This window comes from Cyrtonyx montezumae, unplaced genomic scaffold, assembly GCF_038088225.1.
Source record: "Cyrtonyx montezumae isolate F1298 unplaced genomic scaffold, pur_monq_1.0 scaffold_3, whole genome shotgun sequence".
NCBI classification, from domain to species: Eukaryota; Metazoa; Chordata; class Aves; order Galliformes; family Odontophoridae; genus Cyrtonyx; species Cyrtonyx montezumae.
The window spans coordinates 27975997-27998276 of NW_027072034.1; the positions used below are offsets into that span (position 1 = coordinate 27975997).

At 42.4% G+C, this 22280-nt stretch overlaps 1 protein-coding gene across 1 annotated transcript; it reads left to right on the forward strand.

Moving 5' to 3' along the window:
- The first annotated feature begins 451 nt into the window (after positions 1–451).
- On the forward strand, positions 452–21669 carry RAB20 (RAB20, member RAS oncogene family). The gene is made up of 2 exons (XM_065741007.1): positions 452–713; positions 20567–21669. Exons 1-2 carry the CDS (start codon positions 542–544, stop codon positions 21085–21087), a joined length of 693 nt encoding a protein of 230 aa, XP_065597079.1. The 5' UTR covers positions 452–541; the 3' UTR covers positions 21088–21669.
- Positions 21670–22280: the final 611 nt, after the last annotated feature.

The window sequence follows — 22280 nt, forward strand, 5'->3', positions numbered from 1 at the left end:
CTCAGCCTTTCCTCGTAAAGGAGGTGTTTCAGGCCCTTTATCATCTTCGCAGCCCTCCGCTGGACTCCCTCGATCAGCGGCCGATCGATTACCAACTCCGCAACGTACTCTGTCAGCTGCTTCCCCTGCGGCCGCTCCCCCAGCCCCTCCACGTCTCCTCGGGAAGTTTTCCTGAGCTGCTGGCAGGAGGAGGGCCGGTTCAGGAGGGGCTGGCTGGCTCTGTGGGGATGCGGTGGCTGCAGCCGTGGCTGAGTTATGGCACTGGCCGAACGCCTGCGGGACATCCCGGCTGCCCGCTCCCCCCCCCCACGCAACGCCTGAGGCCCGGGGCCACGCAGCACCCGCCCGGCTCCCTCCCCCTGGCTCCGGCCGGGGGAGGAGCGGGGCCGGGCCGGGCCGGGAGGGAGTGGGAGGAGGAGCAGCGGGGGCGGTCTCGCAGTGGGGCCGGATCGCGGCGGCGGCGGCTCCGGCGGTGTCCCGGGTCGGTGCTGCGTGCGGCGGGGCCGCCCTCGTCCCGCCGCTTCCGGAGCCCGGCGGCGCGATGAAGAAGCCGGACGGGAAGGTGGTGCTGCTGGGGGACATGAACGTGGGCAAGACCTCGCTGCTGCACCGCTACATGGAGCGGCGCTTCCAGGACACCGTCAGCACGGTCGGCGGCGCCTTCTACCTGAAGCAGTGGGGGCCGTACAACATCTCCATCTGGGACACGGCAGGTGGGCCGAGGGGCTGTGCGGGCGGGTTGGGCTTTCTCTTGTGGGCCCCGACCTCGGCTTTTCGAGGCTGCAGGGCCGGTGGCTGCGCCCCGCTGCCCGCCACGGGTCCCCAGCGGTGGCAGGAGGAACGCGGCCGATGCGTTCCGCAGCCCCGCGGAGATCCCGCTGCCTCTCGGGGACGCTGGGGAGGGAAGTTCGGTTGCTGTTTCACTTCGTGTCACAGTCCAGCCCGACATGGCTTTTCCTGCGCCTGGAGCTGAGAAGGAGGAAGAGGGGGAGCAAAAGTGCTGAAGAGTTGCGTGGAGAGTTTGCGGAGGGCGAGGAGGAGGCGTGTAGGAGATCTGGCTACTTTGGCTTTACTTTTCTCCTTTCTTAGTCTGTTACTGCGATAAAAACTCTCTACCAGTAGCACCGCCAAAGACTGGTCTCATCAAGAGGATTTCCCTTATGCTGATTTGCTTTTTCTCTTCTTAATATATATAATTTTGCAGCGTATTACGTTATAGTATAACTGAGGCTGGAGCAGGAAGCTGGAGGAGCCCCAGAGCTGCATCTCAGCCAGCCAGATGAAGCAACCAGGTGGCTCCTTCCTTGGAGCACGAGGTCAGAGCTGGTTGCTTTGTGGTGGTCTGGGATCCCTCACACCCCATGGTCAGAGCTCCTGCTGTTTCCCGACCCTCATCAGGACTTCTGAATCCACAGTTGAAAACCGTACAGCCTTGTGAGCACCGTAATACGTGGTCCCCTCTCTCCTCTCTTGCTGGGAATTAGTGCTGAGCCTGGTGTCCTCTCCCTTGCCACCCGAGGGTGCTGGCTCTTGGGTGGTCTCACTGGTGACTTGTGCTCCTGCAGAAGGGTGGAAATTCAAAAAATAAAAGATCATCCAGGAAATTAGAAAAGGTCTAGCATCACAGTATGACAGAATTACAGTTCTGCACTTGCACCTATCTTACTTTCCTGAATACTGAGTGCTGACACCAGATGTTTCTCTTAGTCCTGCAGCGCCCCAGCAGTCCCTCACACTTACTTGTACGTAGAGCAATTGAGAACATTAGGACTGGGAAATGAGGGGGTGCTTGACTGTAACTGTTGCATTACTCAGTGCTTCAGCAAAATGCTCGGTTACACGAGGTTAACTGTACTTGCAAATACTTGTAACATGTCCCTGGCACTAAGGGCTATGGTTTAGTGAGGAAATACTGGTGGTAGGTGGGTGTTTGGACTGGATGATTTTGAAGTCTGTTCCAACCTTGGTGATTCTATGAGTGCATGGTCTAATTTTTGAATTTTATGTTGTATGTGAATGTTGTGGTTGTCTTTTGTTTTGTTTTCTCTCATCAGTGCTGTTTTGAGCACTGTTAACTCCATGGAAATCCTCAATTTTTTATGTTCTGTTTGGATGATTGTTGTTCTGACATGGATTAGGCAGTTGGCTGTAATGAGGTAAACCTTAATACAATGAAACTTTTTTTTTTGGATAGTATTATACCTCATAGAATAGAACTGTAGCATCATTAAGGTTGAAAAAGACTACTTGAGTGATAGATGAGTTTATCCACAGTAGAGATGGTGGACTGAGGGTTAAGTATATGTGGATATTAATACTACCATAGTTCAAGTGCTGATCTGAATTATTTAACATATGTATCGGTTTTACTCATCACTGTTGATCTTGCATTACCTCTTGATCTATTATTCAGAAATATCTCTCATTTTTTCCAGAAATGATTAAAACTGTGTGCTAAAAGTTTTAGAGTGTATGTTGCTGTATTGTTACTGCTCAGTAAGCCATGGAACTGTACATGATCTGCCAAGTTACATCTGAAGAGCAATTGAGCTATTCTAGGTGGGAGTCTTTACTCTATGTTCACACCCATCCTGATGTTGGAGAGATCAGCTTCTTAGCCTAATCTAAATCTTTCGTATTCTTATCCGCAAGCCTTGTGAAATGGGTGTGCAGAAGTTGTCAGACTTGATTTTTTCTTTTTTTTTTTTTAATGTAAATGCTTGCAGCAAATGATTTGATATTTCCAGTTTTCCAATCCAATGATTAAGAAAAGTCATTTGGATATTGCATCCAACTCAAGGAGGCAAATGTTCTACACATGGAAGAGTACCTGAGAGAAGCACTGTTTGCATTGTTCTTGATGCTCTTTCTAGCCCTCTGCTCTTGGCTGTTTTCTCTGTTATGAGAGGTTCTTGGCTAGATGGCCTTGTGTCTGACCCAGTGTGGCTGCTGTTGTTTTCTTGGAGCAGATGCTATGAATTATATTTTCTGTTTGAGTCAGTTAATTCAAAGGAGTTTAGAAAGCAAAACCAAACAAAACTATGTGCTTAAACTATACATGACAAAACACAAAAAACAGAAACTGTGAACCTTTGGTGCATTTTAAAGGGCAGTTCTGCTAGATACAGACCTTGTCACTAAGGCACCTGAGTATATGCTTTGAGACCTTCCTAGTGGCGTGACTGAAGACATAATTTTTGTAACCAAGAAATGTCAGCAACAGCATCAGTCAGAATAACTTCCTCCTGCGAAAGAATTGGAGGCTGGAGACTCAAGGATGTCAAAGGATGTGCGTGTGTGTGTATGTGTATTTATGTATGTTTATATATAGCTATAAAATTTTCTAGGCAGTGCTGACAGCAGTTATGTAGAAACCCGAAGGTTTCCTGCTGGGCATCAGTGGTGTGCAGCACTGAGGTAGTATGTAGCCCTTTATCTCTGGTACTGCAAACGCATCCTGAAGTTCTGGTGTTCTTAGCCCTGCTCCACTTTTAAAAGAGCTTGGAGTATATGAATAACAATTCTAAGGGAGTGTTTGGGATTTTCAGGTTTTCTGATGCCTTGATATTTCAAAAAGAACTTGTTTGTATGTTAAGTTTTCAGTCTCTTTAAGTTGACGCTTGTTCATCTGACGTACCAGTGATGCTCCCAAAAGTAAGGTTTCTTAACTGTTAGTGATCAGTGTCTCCTGATTCAGTGCCTTGGATCAAAGCAGCAGATCAGTAGTTTTGTCACAAGTATGCCATAAAATTATCTTTGTGATTGAAATGATTGCATTTGAAGACAGAAGGTGCCTTTTGAATTTACCAACAGAGAGTCATGCGGCGTGATGATGAGGAAACATAAAAGTTAACTGGAAAAGCAGACTTCCCTTCTTTCCTTCCTCTCATCTTAAGCTAGTTATCTGAATGGGAGAATTTGTTTGACTTATTTTCATCTGTGAATATTCAGCTATCAGAGTGGTAGAGTTTAACTGTAGTGGTCTGGTCTAAGGTTCCTCCCTCGCACAGTCTTTGTGCCTTACTAGTTTTTCTTTCTATGTAGATGTATGCTTCCTTCTGCACGTTTTTATCCCAGGGAGCAGGTGACTGGTGCAGTTCTCAGGAGGAACATAGGTCGGCATGTGACTCACTCCTTTGGAGTACAGGATTGGGCCAGATAATTTAGTCTCCCTTCTGCCCCAGAGGCTAAAGTTAATTGGTGTGAACAACTCAAAAATTGGCTGTAGGTAAGAAGGAAATGTGGTCCTCTGTTGCAATGAAACAGAACAGTAGAATTTAAAATGTCTTTTCTTTACAAGGAAGATGTGTAGTATCCACTCTGTTCAATATTCTGCTGTTTCCCGCTTTTGGAAATGGATGGCTGTAGTGGGAAAGAGGAAACTACAGATGAGGTGGTTACTTAGGTTAACTGAAGCCTAAGATAACCCTGAGGCAGGAGAAAGACCTTTTTGTACCGGGGGTAGGGTGACAGAGTAGCAGTTGAGATTGGATCATGATCAATGTGCAATGAGGTATGTTGGAGGAAGTTGTTTGTTGGAGAGGTTTAGAAGATAACATCTCAAAAAGTATCTTGAGCATCATGGGTCTTTTATTGAGGAGTAGTGCTCTGTATCTAGAACCTATGAAGCAGAATCAGGAATAAAGGTTTAGCTTTCATAACATCCATAGAGGCATTGTTGTGTTGTTTTGAAACATTGCTTTAGGGGATTTTTCTGCAGTGAATCTTGTTTGAGAAGAGTAACTTGGAAGACGATTTGAGAAATGTGAAGGAATTATGAATTGTGCAGAGAAAGTTGTGAAGGAACTTCTGTTTTTCATGTCCCCCAAGGTAAGAATGTATGGGTACACAAGTATAAATCAAAGGTGACAAATACACCGCTGCTGGAAGAAAGTGCTTTTGTGCAAAAAAAAAAAAAAAAAGTAAAAAATTGGTAATACCTTGTTACAAGGAACTATGGGTGGAAAAAACCCAAAAACATCAACAAGAAATGGGAGATAAAACTAACACATTTTGTTTATTCAGCTATTTATTGAAGGAGGAATTCTATTTATAGTGTTTATTTTTAGTACAGGCTCTTCGGTGGCAAGTTGTTGGGGAGGGTAAGCTATTTGTTTTGTTTATTGTGTTTGATACAGGCCAAGATGAATCTCGTGTATGAGCTTCTGTGCTAACTTCTGTATTCAGACTCCCATGTTAAATCCATGCTTTGCATGTGGTATTTAATAATAGCAGGCAAAGTGACTCCACTGGTCTAGCAAAGTGGGAAATGACTTTATGGTTCAAGGAGACTCTCCGAATCAAATCAGTAACCTGAGCTTTGTGCCTGGATAAAGCAGTGCAGTGTTGTGCCATGACACTGCCCATGTTCATCAAGCCATAGCTGGGGTTTGCAGTGTTAGAGTCCTTGGGACCATCTTGACTTCTGTAATTAAAGATATTGTCCTTATTTTTTAATTTGGGCTGAAGTGAGGGCTGCATGTTAGAGAACAAGTATGTATTCATCTCCAGTTTGTGCTGCCTATGTTCTTGTTTTTATGTGAAAATTTTGCTTCTTGGCTTTGCCTGATATGTGTGACTTTGTACAAGCCCATGTTCCAAAGCCACAGATCCTACGTTGGAGCAGTATGAGAAACTTCATAATGAAGAGCTTGTGTGTCTGGCGCTGTGTCCTTCCTTCCCTGTTTACTGAAGCAAGAGCTGCATCTTCCAGATAACTGTCAAAATTGACTTGATAGCTGAAAGTTAGTTTCAGTGATGACTGTCTGCTTCATGACAATGCCAACAAAATTTGTGAGAGAGAGTGGCATAAGAGAGAAATGGCTGGTCAGGCAATGCAAATGAAATTGCATGTGTATGGAAATGCATCTTCCTTGTGGATCGGAAGGATGGTAGGGGAAAAAAAAAAGAAAATTTCATAAGGGTGGCCAGAAACTGAGTTATTTGCTTCAGTAAATTAGTTTGCCAGATGGGTATGTACAACGGTTTAAATAGGTATTCTGTGCAATAAAGCAAATTACTAATGCCCTATTACACTCTTCATTTTGAGCTTAATATCTATCACCTGCATACCTGAGCTGCCTCTTTCAACAGTTTTACAGTGGAGGGGAGGACTCAGGGATGAAATATGGAATGCTTTTCCCTTGTATTATTCTCTCTTCAGTTGGATAAACAGCGGTGTATAGAAGAGCAAAAACCTTATTTTGTTGTAACATGCAGGTGAATGTGCATCAAGCAGAGTTTCTGTGTACAGTTCTGGTTATTTCTGAGGTACTAGGCGCCAGAATGAAAAACAAATAGTTATTTAAAATTTGTACTGTATGCTCAGGTGCCTGAATTTAGGCAGTCTGGATTGTGGTGTCGTCTTCTGTTGACTATGTAGGCTTCTTTCTTTCAGAAGGAAGGTGACAGCAGGTATGGGTAGGCAACTTGTTCGTTCCATAGCATTCCAGTTACTTTAAGCAGGGTACAGGATAGGCAACTAGTTGTTCTGTATCTTTCCTGTTTGAGTGCTTGTATATGGTGAGCGCTCTTCTTTTTTCACCTATACCTAGGTACATGTTATAATGCACGAATCTCAAACCTAGGGAGGCTCAGCGTCAGTTCCACTCTGCTTTGGCTCCTGGTAGTTGAACTAATTGTGTATTTTTACTTTACGCTGCAATTATGTATCATAGTTTAGTTGTCTGGTGCACAGCAGCTGTTTGGTACTGTCTTGTATTGAAGCCTGTAGCCATGTGGGCTTCCAGGACATTTTTCCTAAGGCACTGTTTCACTGCTGAACTGAAGGTGAACTTGGTCATTCCTTGTCTGGGTCATGCTGTAGTGTTGCAAAACATCTAAACAAGTAACCTTTGTTTGGGCCTCTGTAAGGAAATATACTGAGTCTGCAGTGGATACGCTTGGAGCTGCTAGAAATTATGAAATAAAGAGAGTCATTTTTGTCTCCTCAGTCTGACTGATTAGATTTCTTCCAGGGGAACATTGTGTAGAACATCCTGAGATTAGATCATTAGGTGTCAGACATGTGATGGATTACTTTCCCTGCTTTGTTTCTGTTACACTATGTAACTTCACATGCAGATGCACAGCTCTAGAAAATGAGATTTGAACTTGGTGATTAAACTTAGGTTATCCAAGTGGTACTGCTGAGAGCACAGGTGATCGAAGGGTTAGGGGGTTCCCCTTGAAATCTGAACAAACTGTCCATGGAAGTAAATTGCCAGGCTTCAGTGTAGGAGACTGAGGACAATATCTTCTTAGGACAATTAGTAAGCATATACAAGATTTTTCTAATGCTACTAAGCTGTTTTGGTATGGAAAAACAAATCCAGCAGAGAACCTCTTGATGTTGTTTTTAAGGGGAGATAGATCATTAGATGTGAATGAATATTAAGCTGTATCTGTCTCATCTCTTGAGAAGCTGACTAGAGTTGAGGTTGGCTTTGCATGGGCCCTCCAGGAGCCCGTCGTGGAAGGACTCTGCTGACTGTCTGAAGGCCTGTCTGAACTCCAGTGTATTACTGTTTTATATATATATAGCAAAAAGACAAAAAGAAGTCTATTTGAGCTTTTTCCTTTTCAGTAAGTTCTCTAGAGCAAAAATCCATCTCAGACTAGTTTGTAACACAGTGGAAACTTCAGGTACAGGATTCCAAGAGAATTGTTTATAACCTCAGAAGTCGGACAGGTTAAAGTCAGAAGCTGTCTTTCAGTGAATTAATGCTTCTGTGCTTTCAGGTTCTTTTTCTATCATGAAAATAACTCATCAACTTTCAGTGATGTAAATTATTCATCTGTAGATGTTTAAATATTTGAGGTTTTATTCTTCGCTTAATTATGTTTGTAAAACAAAGGATGGCCTAGACTTTCAGGCAAATGTTCCTGTGAAAATATTAACTAGACATCTCAAAGAAACAGCTTGTTAGGTGAGGCAAGGTAAATGAAGTGTCGCACACCTCATGAAGGGCGTGAAGTACGCGCATTGAAACAACCTTTAAAAGCAAATAAATGTCTAAGATAGGTAATAATTCCTTTACATGGAGTCAACCAACTCTGGATACCTGCTTAGGGTCACGTTCCCAGTCCACTAAATGACAGTAGTGTAAAAACGTGCACACTTGGTGTTGTGCCCTGGCTGAATTGAGCTTCATGGAGCGCTCCTCCCATGTCCCCAGGGGTTTGGGCTGCCCGACTTCCCTGTCTGACTTTACATTGCGACACTTTATGCTGTGGAAGTTCTGAAAGTTCACTTTCTGTTCTTCAAAGTGATGTCTGTCATCTGCGTGAACAAATCTGCTGTTACTCTCTCATTAACTGCCAAAGTTAGAAAGAAGGTTCTTGGTTATATTTTAGGGAGGTTTTGGTTTATTTGTTTCCTTTCTTCTGCTGCCTTTTGCAGAACATTTTGGTTCATTAAAAAAAAAAACAAACAACAAACAACCAATAGAGATGTGACAGAATCTATAATGGTTTATAGATTAAAAAAAAAAACACAACCACAAAACAAGCAAAGAAAGAGCTGTACACGGTTGAATCATCACCTTCCAAGCTTTGTAAAAGGGATCATCAAATCTCTTAGGTCACTGCAAGTGGGACACATTTTAAAAAATAACTGGTATAATGAGGTTTTCTTTTTTTTCATCCTCTCCGAGAAGCTGTTACAGGCTGTTGCTTACTTAAAAATAAATCTTTAGTGATACTGAAAATGTCTTGGGCCACTCACCGCTCCCTGGCCCCGTAATTGCTTCTTACTTTTATGAGGAGGAACAAGCACTCTATCAGACTTTCTGTAGGCTGTCAGCTGTCCTTCCCACAGCAGATAGCTCTATGTATCCTGCTCCTATTGTTTCCCTTATCTCCTTTCCTCTTTTAGCATTCTGTGCCCTTCCCATGTCATCCTGTTCAACTTCTTGGTTTCTCTTAAACCTTGGAGGCCCAGTGGCAGTGGACTAGTTGTTGCCTCTTCTCTTTGACCTAGAGGTGATGCCTCATCTTAGTTGAAGTAAAAAAAAAAAAAAAAAGAGTTCTTACTGTTACTCCTGTTGTGCCAGGCTGGGTAACATTAATAAGACAAAATCCATTTTTATTGTGCTTGTTTTACGCTTTTTGTTTCTTCAATTAATGTCTCTACAGAGTGAGTACTAAATATGCTCTTCAAGAGTGCAGGCAGAGAAGCCTGATGTGGAACTAGAAGGGAGAAGTGCTGGAAATGCAAAGCCACATCTTCATCTTCTCCAGCATGTGTCCTCAGAGCAGAAGCCCCGTGCCCTGCGATAAAGATTATCTGTATGTGGTTAACCCCTCCTGTAAGAGCCAGAAGGCAGCTGTCTGTCTGGTACAGCCCTGTTTTTGGTGCTTGCTGAGGACGGCCCTTTGGGTCACTGAGACTTCTCCTGCTCCTGATGAACAGCAGATATCCAGAGACAGCTGGTGAGGAAGACTTCAGCTCAACTGAAGCTGTTGGTGGTTGGTGATGGGAAGGAGGAGTTGTAGTTTTCTCGAGGATAAATTCTGCATGAATAGGTTGCATATAGTCTTAGTTGAGAATCTGCCTATAAATGAAGTGATATTAGAACAAATAATTAACATGACTGTTGAGTGAGACTAGGTTTATGTCCCTTGTTACTAATATGCATTAATTATAAAAAATAAAAGAAGTTAATTGTTATTTACTTTCCAGAATCTGTATCTTTCAGTATACTTCTACCCACTTAGCAAGGCTTTAATGTTTTCCAAATCGCTGGCAAGGGCTGGCTTAAGAATCACAGAATCATAGAATGACTTGGGTTGGAAAGGACTTCAAAGGTCTGGTTGCATCGTCCTGCCATGGAATAAGTAAATAAAAAATCAGTTTAAGCGTTAGAAACCAGGAGCTAACATACTGTTACACAGTACAGCAGGGCTTAATTTCATCTGAAATAAGAGGTACTAATCAAGTATGTGCTGGGGCAGACCACCTTTGGGTGCCTGTTGTTGATCTGATAGCCGTAGCTTCTTCATGCAGCTCAGACAGCTGTCTTACTTGACACGCATGCAGGAATTATTTCTCAGTGTTATAATGTGATGCTGAAGTTCACTTCTAGCAAAAAGAAATGTCACTCTCCAAATGTGTTTTTTTTTTTTTAATGAATCTTGGTCTCTTATTTCTTGTGAGTGATGGTGACTACTGGAATTCAGCTGCTGTCTTGCATTGGTCTTTGATTTTAAAAGGAAATACTTTAGCCCTCTTCTTGTTATTACCTAATCCTGATAAATTTGGAAATGCAGGGGTAGGATAAAAGATTTATGGAAGTAATGCTTGAGGTGCTGTCCAGATATGATTTAGAAAGTCATTTCATCTCCAAAGGGAACCATGGCCAATGTATTTAGGGCAAAAGCATCTCTTTCTGTATGCTCCAGGGTGCCAGTGTCTGTCCCAAACAATGCCATGCTGTGGGTGGTGCTGCTGTCTTTAATTAAGATGTGTTTATTATGTTTATGGTAGTTCTCATTCAAAGAATTGTATGATGTATCGTGCTGTAGTGACTTGATGTGTATGTAGTTACTCTTCAAAAAACAGAACAAAAAAACCCAACAACCAAAGAACTTCATGGGGAATTTTGAAGATTAAAAAACAGGTTGTAAAAAGAACTAAGGCAAAAGCAAAGTATCTAATGAGGAGGCTTACTAACCTAAGTAAACTTAAAACAGAAATAAAAAACGAAGAAAAACAGGAAATCTTTCTATCTGTGAGGGAATAGGCAGACACTGACTTGCTAACTGTCTTCCCAGAGAGCTAATGGGGCTTCAGAGGGTTTTTCAATGTAATTTAAGGGGAATGATCTCAATTAACCCCACCCGCCTCTGATTTTTGTTTTAAATACCACACCTGTATCAATGTTTGCTTGAGTTGACTTGCCAGCTCCTTGTTGAGCAGTGTGAAATACCAACGTGTGTGAAGTGACCTCCATGGCCCTGAGCTGTGCTAAAACAAACCCGGCCGTGCATTCCTCCCTGAGCGAAGGACCAGCTCTCCTTTTGGAGAGCAAACATTGAGAGAGATTGTGGGTTCTGAAGGTCTGTCTGCAGACAGGGAGCTGGTACCAAACTCTGCACGTGGAAGTGGGATTCAGTTTTCACGTATCAGTTTTCAGGTACTGGGAAGGAAAACAAGCTGCTTTTAGAATCATTCATGTGGCAAATGAATTGCTTTTCTGTAGGAGTGACATTTCTTAGAGGTGACAAAGGGGTGCTCCAGAGAGTAGTATGGGGAAAGGGCTTCTTGCACAACCCAGGGCTGAGTCTTGCATGGCCCATGTGGTTCTGTGCCCCCATGTGTAACTGGCCTCTCTGTTTCTGTCGCTGGGCAATAGCTGACTGAAGCACCTGAGGAGTCTTCCACGGGGCTCTTCCAAAGTAAATCCAAAGCATGTTTTTTTTTTCCTGATGGTTTGCTTTAAATCAAGCCTTTCCTTAAGAAAGTAATCTGCCAAATGACCAGTTTTTCTTTTTTAAGTAGCAATTTGAAGTTGTCTTTTAAACATAAAGGAGTTTTGCATTGATGCTTACAGTTCACTTACTCAATTTTCTGCCTTCAACCTTGCCCTCCCACTTGTACTTCAGCACAGCTGTACAGAAGCTTTGTAATTTTCATTTTCAAGTGCTCTACCACAGTTTCAGCAGGGTGGTTCAGCTGGACTTGGTTGGACAGAACAGATTCCATTTTGCCCCAGAGAAGTTGTAGTTAATTCCTGGTCTATATCTTTTAAAGAATCGATCTTCTCTGATAGTGTTTATCCTTCTTATAAGAGCTGTGCAGTTTTTCATCAGCAGTTTTGCTGCTGAAGGCATTCCTGATTTGATATTCAGTCTGAAAGCTGAAATGTAGCAGATCAATTTGTGGGATATTAACTACTCTGGCTGGTTTTTGAAATACTGATTCTTCCTCCATCACAAGGTGAGGGCTAAGTGAAATCTGTCATCATTGTTTGCTGGAGATGAGACTCAAATGAAGATTACATCTGCTTATCTCTGACTTTGCTCTGTGAATCCTTTTCTTTCCTCTCTCCTTGTTGTCTCCATCTTCTCCCTTGTATAAATGTGTGCAACAAGTCTGTCTTTGGGAACTGGTAAATGGCAGTCTTCATTGCCAGTTATGGAGTGAAAATTTTCAAGGCTGGATTGGAAGAGTTCCTGACTGAAACTGAATGATATGACTAATAGAAGAACTGAAAAGGTGACCGAGTGATGTTTATTATATCTGAGGTGTGGATGAGAGGATTCAGTCAGCTTTTTTAATACTTCTGTGACTTACTGTACTCTGGTGGATTGAGCAGTACAGACTTAAGCTGCTAGACACCCCCTGTTTAAGTTTAGCTGACTTCAAAATCAGAAGCTTTTTCTTAAACTCACATTTCTTCCTAACTGTCATGCTGTTAACTGTCATAAAAAACCCCAAACCAGCAAACAAAGACAGAAAAACCCCAAAAGCTTACCGACAACTGAAGGCAAATCTTACCCTTTATTTTCAGTTGTGGATTCTTCAGAGGTGTGTTGTGAGCTGAGCTCGTGCCTTTTGAGTCATTTCTTAAGCACAACAGAAAAATAGTTGTGACTAAGCATTTATTTTGAAGCTTCTACTAGTGAGTATCTAGAAAGATAACCTCAGAGGGTGCTGAATTGAACTCACCCTGTAGCAAAGGTACCCATTTTTTAAATTTTTGATGTTTTCTTTAAGTGGATTCTTGTGTGTGACCTTTTTTTTGCAACAAGACGTCATCTTCAGCCAAAACTCAGATGATCTTGTAGATCATTAACTGACTCCTTAAGGCCCTTGGCATGTGACTCAGAGTACTCTGTGCGGACATGGTTCTTGAGTAACTTTCCACTGTGCTATTTGTCCCAACAATAAAAGGCCCATTTAAGTGAACTTCTTTGGAAGAATTGTTTTATGTGACTTGTGCTGCCGTATCACTTCTGAAACGCTAATTGAATTGATGTTTTAATAGTCGTTAAGCAGTCGATTTAAAGGGTTTGACCAGTTTGCACATTTCAGTCGTGAGGAAGAAGTGCTATTCTCAGAAGGATGGAGGTGACAGTTCCCCAGGTGGTGAAGGCTGTCATGGGAGGGCTGTGCTATTATCACTGTGTGCCTGTAGTAAAAAAGGAAACAAAGCCAAAATACTGTAGGAGCACTTTTTCCTGACGGAGACTGTAAGAAGAGAAACAAATTAAGCGCAGTTGCTGCTGTTGTTTGTTTTAGCTCTCTGGTAAGGTGACTTTCCTTTTTAAAAGGCTGAGAATAAATGAGAAGTGTTAATATTAGCAAAATTATTAAACCTCTTAAGAGAAGGCTCCTGTTTTAGAAGGTATGTGACAGGGCTACAGTTTTAGGGCAAAATCTTTTACCTGTTTTGTGTGTGACCATCTCTTCTGAAACGCATGCTGTGAAACTTATTTATGGTGTACCAGTTATTTTTAGTTTAGTTATTACTTTTTAAGGGGGAGGAGGAAGAAGCAGGCAAATAAATCATGTTATAGATGTTTTTCATAAAATGAATTAATATTCTTTAGATATAGAATGTACTGAACAGCCCCAGCTCTCTCAGATTGTCCTCATAGGAGAGGTGCTCCATCCCTTGAATCATTTTGGTTACTGTTACTGTGACACTAAATAACACTTACTCAATTATTCTGTTTTCTTATTAGCAATAGATGCAAGCAGTCGCTACAGCTCAGCTGATCCTAACCTCTTTGCAGAATAATGGAAATGTAATCTATAAATAAGTAGGTGTACAATTGTGTTCTGTTTTTCTCTTATCATTTTCACACACTTTTTAATGTAAGGATTTATGAATGAGTTCATCAATATTTCAGCTGAACATGGACATCTCTGAAGCAGGGGGAAGTTATTGCTTTTATGCAAGTGTTGCAGTTTTCTTTTTATATAACCTGCAAACATCAGGCAAATAGCAAACCAGAACTTAGCATTCATTTTCCTAATGGTTCTTCTGAATATAGTCAGCCAGTAAGAATTATTTTGGTGTGTCCATGGTGCCGTGCTAAGGAATGCTACGGCTGTAAGCTCTGAAGTGGCCGCACAAACCCTTCCCACAACAACCAGAGCATTTCCTTGGCAGCATCTTCAGGCTGCCGTGCTGATTCTTGATGTGAGGGCAAGGTGCTGTGTGCTCGGGGCTGTCTGGCCTCCTTCTTTGCAGCAGATCCATAACAATCCCGAGGTTACAGGGAGGAGAGAGCCTTTCCCCCAGCCCTGTGCTGCTGTTCAGATCCAGTCACACCTTGACCACCTTGTCATCTCTGAATGCCTCAGGATGACAGTGGCTGCAAACCTCCATGTGCTTGCTGCATGTTTTCTGGTGCTGGACCTCATGTTCTAAATCATTAAAGTGTGAAAAGAACTTAGTATAGACCAGATACCAAAAATAGTACCTGCACAGTTACTCTCTTGCAGAAAGTGAAGTTTGTTTTTTCAGTTGCAATCTAGAAAGGTGTCTTTTAGACTTCACATGCTATAAGAGTGTTGTATATGCACTGATTAACATACCATTTTATCATTCGAGTGGAGCCAGGGCAGTTTCTGTCTTCCCTCAAGATTTTGACACTAAGATCACCCAGATATCCTAGTCCTGGTTTCTCATCTTGTCAGAGCAAGGAGTGAGTGGTTGGTCCTGTTCATGTGGCTTTCTTGCTCACACTCAATGGCTGTTGTGCAGAAGGAGAGCTTTACGTGCCTAAAATGATTTGTGTTTATAGAGTGGGGATGTTCTCAGGATATTTGGAACCTCAGACTCTTTCAGAATTAGTCATGTTTGTTCTTTTAAGTCAAAAACATAGAGTGTAGCATCTTTCCAAGCTGGAAGGGACCAATAAAGATCACTGAGTCCAACCCACAGAGTGATTTAAGGGATGAGGGTGACTCTTTTTGGCCTTTCACGTCTTCCTTTAATAGGAGACAAATACGTGACTTCAGCAATTATAGTAACGTACATTTGGAGATGGAGCAGGCTAGTCGCCATCATGTATGGTGAGATCCCTTTCTTGGCTTTCTGGTTTTGTTGGGTTTTCTTCAGGGATGTATTGAATCATTTTCCTTTGTCCTTTGTTCATGCAACCAATGCAGCTGTTATTTTCTTCTTCCCTACGTGGCTCTTTCTTGCTTTCAAGATGAAAGTGAAACCCTTTGGGTATTAAGATCGGGACTTTCCCGTGTTTACCTTATGTTCAGTTTTGGCTGAGGCATCCATACTTCAACTTAATACCTTAAGTAGTAGCTCCTGAAGTAGGATTTGGTTCACACCTTCAACGTTGATTAATTTCTGAGGTATGAGTACTAACAAAATAAGTGCCTCTTGGTTTTAGTAGGGCTTGAGGTCTGTTGTGTACTGAGGCTTCCGTGTATGCAATTACGTTCTACAATATAACACTGTGAGTGTATTCTGCTAGGTAAAGGCAAAGCTTAAATGAATGTTCTGGTTACTCAACATTCAGTGGCTTCATGCTTTTGTTCTGTATTTTATTTTTACTTTATTTCCCCCCTCTCTCTCCTTCCCAAAGACTATTATTCTATAGGTAATTTTGTCTGGAAGCAAAACCAAATGTTGACATTTCAAACGGATTGGGAAATCATGTATTCAGACAGCTTCTGGGTATGTAAAAATTGAGCTATGTGATGTTTTCAGACTCATTTGTTTCTTCTAATTCCTACCTACGTCCTCCATGTTAATCTGTTGTGATGGAGAGCTTTACTTTTATCCCAAGGTAACCACAAGCACAGTCCAGATTGTCTTAATAAAGTTTTGACTTTAAGGGAAAGATGATAAAGCTGCCTAGAAGGAATACGTTTCAGAATTGAATGTGAAGAACTTTGACTTGATCAGTGTTAGAACTCTACAGCCCAGGTCACTTGTGGGCAGGAGAATTTTCCTGCAAACCTTCAAGGATGTTGTTGCTTGTTTTTTGGTAGTCTGCATATAGCTTGGTGTACATGCACAGAGACTTCATTTCTAGCCAAACCTCTTCCCCTAATGTCATTTAAAGGGTCATAACTTTACTGTTCTATCTGCAAACAGAAGGAAATGTGTTTTTTTTTTTTTTTAAGAAGGATCTTCTTTGTCTAGACTTGTGATCACACGGATGGTTCTGTTGAAGCAATTCAGTGGCGTCAGGGTCACCCTTTGAACCTTCCTCTCACTGTAGCTGATACCTTATGTTTGTGTTAATTCCTCTCGACTTCTGCTTAGATTATAATCCTGTTTAAACAGCAATGAAAAACCTTGGAAGGGAGCTGGTCCTGTAGACTGTCCTCAAAACTTCCTTGACAATTCTGCACACCTGTTAATTTTAGATACTGCTTTAGAATGTGCTTCTACCACTCACCTTTGCCTACTTTTTCACTCTACATACTTACTTCAGAAACTCAGACTCCCAGGCTTTGCCATCAGAATAACAACATCATGGTTTTTTTTTTCTGGAAGACCTTTTTAGCTCTTTAGTGTTTGTGGTGTTTTATTCCATCAAGACGTAAGGTAGCAGACTGCTTTGCATTTTTCTGTGCACTCAGTGTGGAGAGATTTAAAACTTGTTCTTCCAGCAAAGGATTTCTTGGAAGTACATGTGGGAAGTTGCATTGTTTTAGAAGGTGCAGTGAAAACCTTTGAAGAGGTGGTAGGTGAGAAACGGGTTCAGATCTGTCTGGAGGATATCTTCTGCCCTCCCTAACAGCAGCTGCCCTTGAGAGACTGCTTGGGCTCTCACCCAAAGAATGGCAGGCAGGGTGCTGCAGGAGGCTGGCTGGCTAAGCCTCAGCCTCCTCCTCTGCTCTTAGCAGTCTTCAAATTGAATAGTATTCCTCTGTGGTTGATTTGGTTGTACTTGCAATTCCTTTGATTGCAAATTATTTGATATAGTTCTGCCACTCTGTTGCTTTTCTTTCTTTTTTTTATGGTAGTGAAATTGCTTAATTCTTGGAGCCGGTGTTCACTCTTTAAGTGAGCTGACTGTGTAAAAAGACATGTTGATGGAGTGGGAGCCATTTGTTCCAGACCAAGAAATAACTGACCCCAAGAAGGGGTGGCTGACTTCTTCAGCAGGGGCGTTGGACTTAGTGATCCCCAGTGGTCCCTTCCAGCTCCAATGATTCTGCACATTAAGATTTTTCATATTGCTGTCTGATACTATTTTAATTTTTATTATATTGACCAACACCTTGGGGAATAGCTAAGATTTAATTTAAATGCCTTAAGCAATTCTGGGGACGTTCTGCCTATAAGGACATTCCAGCCCTTGAGTGCTACAAGCAGTGTGAATGAGGAGACTGTGCAGCAGAAGAGAGTTATGCATTTTTCTGCGTGTTTATGTAGATTGTGTTGTGTGGGTGAGCGAAAAAGACTGCTCTGATATAATTAATCCCTTATGCAAAGCAAATTCTTCCTTTTGCTTTTTTCCCCCCTTTTCAACAATGTTAGTTGTAGAAACAGACATTTTGTAGTTAAAATGTAATTGTATCATAGTTTATGCTGTGCAAGATTAGGTTAGCATACAAATTCTATCAAACAAGCAGTAGTGTTGTTCTACTGTTCATTTGCTGTAGTGAATGATTTTTGGGGCTGGATTTTATAGCTTAGGCATCTCAAGTGGGAGAACGGCAAGAATATATGTTCCATTGTGGCTTCCAGACCACAGTATAATCAGGATTTTAAGGAAAGCAAAGTAGGTCACGGCACAAACTTCTGTCGAAAAATGGGAGGCTTCTAAAGACAGCTCTTCTGCAACTGAAAGCACAAATGTGGACGTGGGATTAAGGTGAGTGGGAGAGCAGTGACCTCCCCTACACCCCCGTCTGCCTCACCGAGTGGGAACATCACTTTTGTTTTCTTTTTTGCCCTCTTTTCTTCTTTCCATGTTCTGGGTAAAAGAATTTCTTTTTGCTGGAGGAAAACAAATCAGAAGTTACACAAAATTGCCCAGATGCATTACTCCATAAACTTTGCCTGATGCTTTCCTGAACACTGTTCACTGAACTTTTGACTGCTGAAATATCACGACTGTAATTTCCTATTATTCACTGCGTAAGGAAGTATTTTAAATTATTTTAACTACATGCATTTTTTTTTATTATTTTTTGCTGACATATCCTCATTTTCTGTGAGGAGTAATAGAGACTGCACATAAATTTATAGACATCCATTTATACTCTTTTTTTCTATCGTTCACCAGCCTGAAAGATATTGTTTTTACTCACACATAAGTTTTTGTATTTCTGAGCATCTTCACCATCTTCCTCACACCTCTTTGTATTTTCCTAACGTATGTTGACCTGTGTTTTTCAACATGAGTTTTTACCTTTCCCGTTCAACGGTTGTTTGCAGTGATTTCATGCTGTAACTCAGTTATCAGTAGCTTTCTGATAAAAACGTGAAAGTAACCAGGTTATATCCAAACCTTCTGTAAATGGAGGTCCTGTGTGAAGAGGCTGTATGAAAAGAGTCAATGAATTACGATGTTTAATGTTTGAAAGAGTATCGTTGGAGCCACATTCTTGGCTCTCTCCTTTTCTTTGTTCAGTCACAGCTCTTTCTGGTAGTGACCAAAGGTTGGACCTAGTGGCTGTTTGAAATCTGATGCATTTAATCTTTTTCTCCATCTAGTTTTGGGAAGAAAAGTGAAGGTGCTGGAGCAAAATTTCCACGTGCTGTAGATACATAGGGAAAGTTGCAGTTCCACGTGGGAAAGGAAAACATTGTTTTGTGTCTCATTTCCCTTGGTCCCTGTGCAACTACTGATGAACACTGATTCTTTCCCAGTTTTGTCTTCCAAGAGATAACTCTGAATCAGAGACCAGCAAGGCTTAACTGGAAGTGCTGTTAAGACACTCGCTGGATGATGAGGAGAAATAAACATTTTGCTATTAACTGTCAGTTATTGAGTGATGATCAGGGCAAGTAAATTAAAGTGAAATCAGGGTTCATTTATGTTGTGTTTACTGCACTAAAAAAGTACAAATACTTGTGGTGGGATGGATGTCTATAGTCTATAGACGGAAGTCTATACTAAAGACCAGGAGGCTCTTCCTGTAAAGCCAATGTATATAAGAACTGGAGATGGGTAGCATAAGACTAAACTGCTTGCAAAATCACAATCACAGAACTGTAGTAGCTGGGAGGAACCTCTGGGGATCATCTTGTCCAGCCCCCTGCTAAAGCAGGTTCCCCAGAGCTGATTGCACAGAAAGCATCCAGGCAGGTTTTCAGTATCTCTAGAGAAGGAGGCTCCACACTCTCTCTGAGCAGCCTGCTCCAGTACTCTGTCACTCTCAAAGGAAAGAAGTTCTTTCTCATGTTCAGATGGGACTTCCTGTGTTCCACTTTGTGCCAGTTGCCCCTTGTCCTGGTGATGGGCACCACTGAAATGAGCCTGGCCCCATCCTCTTGACCACTGTGTTTCAGATATTTGTAAGTGTTGTTAAGATCCCCCATCTTCTCTTCTCTGGGCTAAACAGCCCCAGGTCTCTCAGCGTTTCCTTGTATGGGAGGTAAACTAATCATTCTTGTAGACCTCCACTGGACTCCCTAGAAGTTCCCTGTATTTCTAGAGCCAGGAAGCCCAGAACTGGGCACAGTACTCCAGATATGACCTCACCAGGGCAGAGTAGAGGGATAGGATCACCTCCCTCAATCTGTTGGCCACACTCTTCTTAGTGTACTTCAGGATCCCATTGGACTTCTTGATCTCAAGGACATGCTGCTGGCTCGTGGCCAACCTGTTGTGTACCAGGATGCCTTCTCTGCAGAGCTTCTTTCCAGCAGGTCAGCCTGTAACTTGAATGGATTTGTGAAGCTGGTCTTCCCAGGTGTAGGCCTCTACACTTGCCTTTGTTGAACCTCATCATGTTCTTCTTTGCCCAACTGTCTGTCCAGGTCTTGCTGACACACCAGAAGGTTGTGCTGCCTTTCAGCCACGCCTCCTGGCTTTGTATCAGAGAATCATATCAGCAAACTTGCAGAGGATATGTTCTATCCCTTTATACAGGTCATTGATGAAGATGTTAAACAAGATTGCAAGATCCTGAACTCTGCTATCTTAATCTTTGCTGCAGCTAAGGCTGCCACCAACTTTCAAAATCCACGTTTCTGAACTGGATGTGCTTGGAAAGTGGGTATCAAGTTTAGTTATGAATTCTAGCAGAATTTGACACAATGGAACTTATTTTGTGTTTATAAATGGCTGGATAGATGAAATGGGACATATGTGGATGTGAGCAGAGTGGTCGTTCATGGGACATAAAGTAATATGCTGTTTTGTTTTTTGTTTTGTTGTTTTTTTCTTCTGACAACTGTGATTGCTTTGCCACTCTTGCACGGTCGCTCATCTTTGCAGATTCCCTACTCTGAATCAGCATGCATTGAGCTGAGCTGTACTGTGGTGCTCTTAAGGAAAAGAAAGAAGGGAAAAAAGCCCACCTTACCATCGTCTGAAATTGGCTTGAATTTTCTGAAACTTTTTAACTCGGTTAGTAATGCAGCTTCCTGCACACTAACTTATGTTGCGTTTAAACCTTTGCTAGGACGGGAGCAGTTTCATGGCCTGGGATCTATGTACTGCAGAGGGGCAGCCGCCGTCATCCTGACATATGATGTGAACAGCCTGCAGAGCCTGGTGGAGCTGGAGGACAGGTTCCTGGCGCTGACGGACAGCGCCAGTGCTGACTGCATCTTCGCTATCGTTGGGAATAAAGTGGACCTCAGCGACGACTGTGCTTCAGCACCTGATGAACACAGGCCTGAGAAGGCCGCTGCTGGCTGCAGCTCAAAGGTGCGAAAACAAGTCCGCGTGGAGGATGCGGTCGCGCTCTATAAGAAGATCCTGAAGTACAAAATGCTGGATGAGAAGGATGTTCCGGCAGCTGAGAAAATGTGCTTTGAGACCAGTGCAAAAACGGGATATAAGGTGGACTACCTCTTTGAAACCGTGTTTGACATGGTTGTACCGATAATCGTAAGGCAGAAAGCTGAGGGGCCACCGCAGACTGTGGACATTACCGACTACAAACCGGCCAAAAGGACAAAATCTGGTTGTTGTGCTTGAACGTGGCAGAAAAAGGGGGAGGGGCTGCCCACTCTCTCAGACAGAGGACTGTTTGTAGCACACCAGAGAGAAAAAAGCGAAGAGGAAATAGACTGTAATGGCTTATGTGGAAGAAAAAAAAAAAAACCCGACCACCCCAAAACAAAACAAAAACGCCACGGAGTCTCCTGAACATTAAATGTTTCTGGGAAACTCTGTGTATGAGAATGGGAGTGAAATGCTGGAGGAGGACATACAGTTTCCAAGGGCTCATAAGACAACTTGTGTAGGTACGTTTGGTAGTGACAATCATTTGAAGTTTCAGAGAAGTCTTATTTTTAATGACTTGCCATTTCGTGTTACGTGTAAACGATCTATCTGTATACTCTATGCAGCTTTCGAATGGTTATCGTCTTTTCCCTTGTGATTCTGACTTTGGAAGATGGAACACATGGTACCTTTTTTATTCTTAAGAAAAAAAAAGAGTCTAGGTATAATTTATATTTGTAGCGAATAAAGAAATTACTGTCATCTTATGTCAGGTCCGCCATTGTAAGATTCAGAAGCTGTGCTATTAAAATCACTGTGGATATTTACTGTTAATACGGAGACCTCATTACTGTGAATTCTGATGTGGGCTTGCATGTACTCACAAGCAGCATTGCAGACCTTGCTGCTTTACCTAGAAGCTGCAGGAGGAATTTTTCATTTGTCTCTTGTAGTTCTTCTTCATGGCTAAAGCAGGAAGAATGGGAAGAGAAACTCCCATTCTACAATAGAAAGGAGCACTAATGAGGTGCAGACTCTTTGCCTGCAGTAAAGAGGAGGGGCTAACTCTTCCTACTGCCCCACACAGACATTGAATACTATAAATATTTCCAGTTCTGCTGGTTCTTCTGCAGGGTCTCCTTATCTTCCTACTGATGCTTCTGGCACCATTTCTCAAAAGTAGGTTAGCTGTTCATATGTGTTGTTTTTCTCTGCCCTACCGTGGTTGTTTGCTAGGGCTATGTGTGTGGAACGTACTGTTAATGGTGTTGTGGTGTTGCTGGCTATATTTCCTTGAGAAATGCCTGGGCTGTGATAGATGGTTGCTCTGCCAACTGTGGGGCACAGGGGGCTGCACAGCAGGACCCGGGAGACACAGCAATGCATGGTATGAGTGTAGGAGGGAACCTGAATTGTCCAGTGTGCATACTGGCCCCATTTCTTCA